At 37.0% G+C, this 6,388-nt stretch overlaps 1 protein-coding gene across 1 annotated transcript; it reads right to left on the bottom strand.

Moving 5' to 3' along the window:
* Positions 1 to 5,306: 5,306 nt before the first annotated feature.
* LOC121374388 (tigger transposable element-derived protein 6-like) lies at positions 5,307 to 5,876 on the bottom strand. Its single transcript, XM_041501489.1, has one exon. It carries the CDS (start codon positions 5,874 to 5,876, stop codon positions 5,307 to 5,309), a length of 570 nt encoding a protein of 189 aa, XP_041357423.1.
* Positions 5,877 to 6,388: the final 512 nt, after the last annotated feature.

The following is a 6,388-nucleotide window of genomic DNA, read 5'->3' as shown; positions in this document are numbered from 1 at the left end:
CAATCAGAAAACGTCATCACTGAACCAAGTTTCTAACATGAAATTTGTAATTTTGAATTGTAAGAAATCAACTAACATAACACAATCTTGATGTGTGTAATATTTTAGGGGATATCTTAGTGAGTCTAATTACTCGAATGAAATTCACTGAATGATAGCACTGTTATATGTATTGAATATGTGACCTTCTTATAATAAGAATTACCTGTATTATTAATAAAACACACTGGACTACTTAGTCATTTATTAGGACTTTTAGAGCTACTAGAATTGCATGCATGTTTGAGTATTTGGCCATTTATTGTGGCTGGTACAAGAAATAGCCCAATCGACCCACCCATGGGGATTAATCCCAGACCAATCACGCATCACCAGGAATTTTACCACTGCACAATATCCCAACCCCTAATTGGTAGAAATGGTCCAAGATACAGCTGGTTTCTTCTCTGAAACTAATCCAACATCATCTTTCCAGAGCCCATGCCCCCAGACAGCCAAATAGCAAGCCCTGGAACGTGTGTGAATTAACTTCAGCAAGTCACTTCTTCACAATCTTGACAAGTTATCAAGGTGCATCACTATATCGGCCAATCAACTGACACACTTAGCTGATCTTCTTGAATCTAATCAAAAACATTCACACAATAGATAAAATGTGGCATGACTATAATGTAAAAAAATACTTCATTCCATTCTTAATGAATATTGCCCCATGTTTATCGTTTAACAGCCAATGATTATACAATGACTTGGGCTTGTCTATAAATATTCATAATTTCTTTTCCTACAGTCTGCTTACTGCATTACAAGACAGTCCTGTGGAAGCTAAAGAACATCATTACTTTTACAGAATGTCTTTAACTGTTGAGTTAAACGGTTATGGCGAATACCAAAGATGATTTAACTTTCCAAGTTGTTAAAAATAAGGAAATTAATGAAAAGACAACAACCTTAAATTAATATAGAATGTTTTTGGAACAAATTACATCATTCGCCTTCACAAACCCAACTTAATCTCATTCTCAAAAATTCACTTTATGGTTAAATGAAGTAAGACAAAATACATGATTTCTGTCCATTTCGGAATCAATGGTAAACCAAAGGCTGTGGTATACACTACCTGTCTCCTGCTGTGGGAAAGTGCATTAGGTGATGAGTTAGCTTAGGCAGTCACTGGAGGTGTTTAGATCATAGGACTGAACCTCCATGGTGGACCCATTAGGTTTTTTACCCTCCCAACCAGTGCTCCACAACTTGTATATAAAAAATACATTTACAGTGAAACCCCTCTAAACCGGACACCCTTGGGACCAAGACAATTGTCCAGTATTAAGAGGGATTTGGTTTTGGGAAGTCACGTTCTGTACTTGTTTTAAAAAGGTACTCTGTAAAACGTCCGGTTTTGAGGGAATTCCGGTTTACAGAGGGTCCAGTCTTTAGAGGTTTCACTGTATAACTTGTGAAAATAACCTGTTAAGAGATAAATTGAAGGAATGCTTATTGTCTGGTTGTTTGGGATGAAATCTGCTTGTATCAGATGCCTACTGTTATTATCATTTGATTAATGTATTTTACAGAAATCACACCCTGTAATATATACTGGACATGAAGTATTGGTTGGAATGGGGGAAAAGTAGCTTACAGACTTTAAAAAAGACTAGGTTGAGTATTGGTGGGATAGCCAAAAATGCTAGAAATAATCTATAAATTTATTAGTTGAACGCATATAAATAAAACGAAGTCAAGTGTGGCTATAGAGAATTCAATTATTACCACTGTTTTAGGCATATAAAGTTTCTATGCAATGTTGACTCGATCATGATTAAAAGATGGAAACATTTGACATTTCAACTTCTGTTTTGATACAATTTTCAGAAGAACTAGAATGATTTAAAAGTAAAATTATTATGCAAGATGTAAATTAGGGTTTAACAGTTTGATGTTTTGATCTAGAAACTAGAAAGTTAAACTTTGTTTTGTTTAACGACACCACTGGAGCACATTGATTAATTAATCATCGGCTATTGGATGTCAAACATCTGGTAATTCTGACTCGTAATCATCAGAAAAAACCTGCTACATTTTTTCCAAATGCAGTAAGGGATCTTTTATATGCACTTTCCCACGGACAGGAAAGCACATACCATGACCTTTGTCCAGTTATGGAGCACTGGTTGGAATATGAAAAAGCCCAATCAGCTGAATGAATCTACCGATGTGATTCGATCCTGCGATACAAGCACTTCAAGTGAGCACTCAACCAACTGAGCTAAATCCCGCCAACAAAAACTAGAAACGAAAGAAGCAATGGAAGCGACCCTGGTTCACCCTCTCCAATTTGTTTTTAAAGGAGTCTGTTCAGGTAAAGGTTATGGCTTCAATTTTGTGTGGGATTCTGATGGTATTCCAGGGGCGAATTATGCTTTAGATAAGGATTGTTACAATATGTAAATGATTATAATTTGAAATTATAAATTTCACTGTTTATTGTGAACTGTTTCAAACTGATGTGTACATCAGCACTACTTAATACAGTTACTTGCATTAATTTTTAACCGGGGGTGGGGGGTGGGGGGGGGTGGGGTTCTGTGCAACTGGGATACCCCCCATAATCCACCCCTGTATTCTTATCATTGATTACCTACAGAAGAGGACCACAAGATACTGAATTTACTATGCAGATGCGCTGAAAAATTATATCCTACTATAAGTAAAAACTGTAGAAAGCAACAGAGAGGCATCATGTTCCTGCATGACAATATGCCAGCTCACACATCTCAAAATTGTTTCTACAGCAAGTGAATGTGCTTTGAATTGCTATCCATTCTCCTTATTGATCTGACCTTGCATCCTCAGACTTTCATCCATTTCCTAAACTGAAAATCGAGTTACAAGAAAGAAAATTGAATTTCAATGACAATTTTTTTAATTCAAACTAAAACATTCTCTAATGTGAAGCATTAGACTAAATGCTGTTAACAAATTTAACAAGGTATAAATAATACTGAACAGTAATAATAAAACAAGCCAAAACGTTTTTGAATTATTTTTGTTATGATTTCAACTGCCTGTGGACCACAGTTCAAGGATGTAGCTTTATTTGAAGAGGGGACATGTAGTACAGTGAAACCCCTCAAAACCAGACAGCCATGGGACCGAGACAAAAGTCCGGTTTAGAGGGGTATTTGGTTTACAGACGTTTCAGTATTGAGGGTAAACTGTTTGTTGGTTGGTGTTTTCTACTGATATAGTAACTAATAAAACTGCCAAAAAAAGAATCAAATTTGAATAAAACGAAACATTTAATGATTTATAGAAACATTTTGAATTTATCCAGAATTCATAATAATCAGTCCATGTTGAGAAACACATCCATTGTTGTTTGGCATGTTTCACATCTTTGTTTCACAATCGTGGCCTGTGCCAAACTTTCTAGTTCTTGGACATGTTCCAAAAAAAGTTCATCTTTGTGGATTGCAAATTTTTAAAATTTCTTTAAAGGTAGGGTCAACTCCAACAAGAGCCTTATGTGTTGGAAAGATGCATACCCAGACCACCAACACATACTGACACTTTAGCAAATGAAAAACCCGTAATTTTAGAGTTAATAAAAAACCATGATTATTCCTGCTAACTGGGGACAGCCATTTTGTTTCGTTTTTGTGACGTCCGGTGGGATAGCTTGGGGCGAAGTGACGTCAGCTTCTGACCATCTCCTGTATGTACAGTGTAAACAAAAGCAGTAATTTTCGACAAGGCGCTTGTCTTTGATCAACCTGACTTGTAAAACAGCATAAATGACGTAATAATATAATAAACTATTTAACTAAATATATTTCAAGTTGCATTAACGGTAAAAAATGGGGTTATAGTGTTTTTTCTCTGTTTAATAATCCAAAGGAAAAATTTACACTATTATGCCTATTGATATGCTACGTTGGAGCAAAAACAACAACCCACGATACCTAAGTGATATTTTCTTTTCTTTGGGACTACGTAATTGGTCAGTTCTGTGTTTTTAGATGGACAAAATCTACTTAATCAATAGTTTTACAGAACTATTTACAGTAATAAACCATGTCCATTACAATTTTAGGGGCGACAGGTAATATTCCACAATACCGGTATGTATTTTTGTGTCTAGACAGCGTCAATTAATTGGCTCGTCTGGTTACCAATAAAATACACACCTGCCAATCAGGAATCAAAGGTAGAAGCAACTAACAGCATAGACCAATTAACTAAGAAAACACTCCGTGTATCATTTCAGTACGTAGGTTAATGCATGGGCAAAACATTGTTAATTGTTTCGACTTGTTGTGTAGCCACTTTGACAATGGTATTTTATTTTGTATTGAAATATAGTGCTGGATATACTTACTGTTGGCTTACTGGGATGTGTATTATTACAAAACATTGCAATGTATGACTATTTATCATCCCGCAAAAACCAGGTATATTGTGTTTCTCTAGCTCTAAGGCTCATTCCTGACGTGACGCGTTAAGTATTACGTAACCACCAGCTCGCCAGAGGGCGTACTCACTGAGATGGTACAAAATGGCTGCTCCCGTTATATATAATAGTCGTCACATTTAACCGTTTTATTAATTAACTATACGATTATACGTGTTGATATTAAGCAATAATGTGCATTATATATCGTTGAATATGCATACCAGGCCAAATGCCTTAATTGTCCTCTCCTTTAACATGTCCGAACACATTGGAATGGGAGAGTTCACTTCCAGGAGCAGACAACTCTGCTTCTAACTCATTGTCACTTGCCTTGTCGGTTATCTCGTTACGACGAAAATCGGGCAGCAGTTCTCTCTCTCAGTCATCTGATCAGTCCTCCACTGGCACATCGTCGTTGAAGCTGGTAAAATGGTCAGTTCCATGTCGGCAACTATCAGTTCATGTGCCAGACATGTCAATGGAATGTCATCACTGTCGTCGTCGTCATCAGTCTTCGAAAACCCAGCGACGGCGAAACATTTGGTGATAGTAGACGACTTCGTTCCATTCTAAGCTCGTGATATCCAGTGAATCGCGTCGAGTAATGTCAGCTGTTTGCAAAGGTACATCAATCCTGGACACGAGATAATGCAGCATGTGGAGATGATAAATCGCTTTAAAGGTACAAATAATCCCCTGGTCAAGAGACTGGAGGTGCGAAGTTGTGTTCACTGGTAGAAACTTCAAACACACGTTACTGAGTTGAAGGTCAGGCATGTGTGACGGGTAACATGTGTATGTTGATGTTCTTAAAGCACCTAGGTTGTTGATATTTACCAATAACCAGCAGCTATAGCTTCTCTCCTGTTGCATTGCAGGTGAACATTACAGTTACTCGTTCCTTGGATGATTTGCATCCTTTAGATTCTTCGCCTTTCACGGAGAGGGTTTGGGTAGGTAGAGCACGAAAGTACAAGCCGGTTTCATTGCAGTTGTAAACATCTTTCGGTGCATATCCACTTACAACTTCTGGTATTCTCGCTCTGTGGTCTTCAACTACAGCTACGTCAACCCCAGCACCCTCGCCATTGACTTTGAAGCCTTTCACAGAGGATCTCGATTTCCATCGGTCTAGCCAGCCATTGGAACCCTTAAACTCTGGCACAAACACTTCTTTAGCAAATTCATTGGCTTTCTCTTCAATAATAGGACCAGATATGGGAATATTTTTAGCACGACTTTTGCAAAACCACTGCCACACCAGTTCGCTGAGGTCGTCAAACTTGCATGCGTTGTTAAACCGCTGTTTATTTCCACTAGTGTTCTTTTCATACTGTGCATTATAAGAGTCAAGTTTCTTTATAATGTCTCCAGCAGTCGATTTACCAATCCCAAAACTTTCACTCAGTGCTTTCAACATCCGTTTAGGTACACTTTCGAACTTTCAACTTATTTTAAGTTTATCATCAAACGATAATTCAACATGGCAGCGTTTCGCTGGACATTCCGACATGTCTAAAGTAGATACTAAAATGAAACACCGTTGTCAAATTTCCCACAAAACCAAGCCAAACAATTTTACTCTTGGTTACTCTTTATTTTGTTAAATAAACTTTGCAAAGATAAAAAAACAAAACAACAACAAAAAAGGGTTCAAACAATTGGAAAAATGAATTAAATTCCTAGTTGCTTTGCCATTCATTGTGGTAATCGTGAGACGTACATGTACATGTAGGCTATGAAAAGGAGCTCAATCAAATTCGTAAGTTAATCTAACTTTGTAACATTACCAATATTTATTTACATGCTCATATACCACTAGAGTTTCGAGCATAACTTTGTAACAATCGAGCTCAAAATAAAGGAAGTACATGTGTTTCCACCAGTTATTTAAACATCAAAGCTGTTAATTAATCCCTTAATTGGTATTTG

The sequence above is a fragment of the Gigantopelta aegis genome, chromosome 6 (genome assembly GCF_016097555.1).
Source record: "Gigantopelta aegis isolate Gae_Host chromosome 6, Gae_host_genome, whole genome shotgun sequence".
NCBI lineage: Eukaryota > Metazoa > Mollusca > Gastropoda > Neomphalida > Peltospiridae > Gigantopelta > Gigantopelta aegis.
This window is presented reverse-complemented; position numbering and strand designations above follow the sequence as displayed.

Bases quoted from the DNA above. Each gene is read 5' to 3' on its own strand.
- LOC121374388 (XM_041501489.1), bottom strand. From the start codon at position 5,876: ATGTTGAAAGCACTGAGTGAAAGTTTTGGGATTGGTAAATCGACTGCT.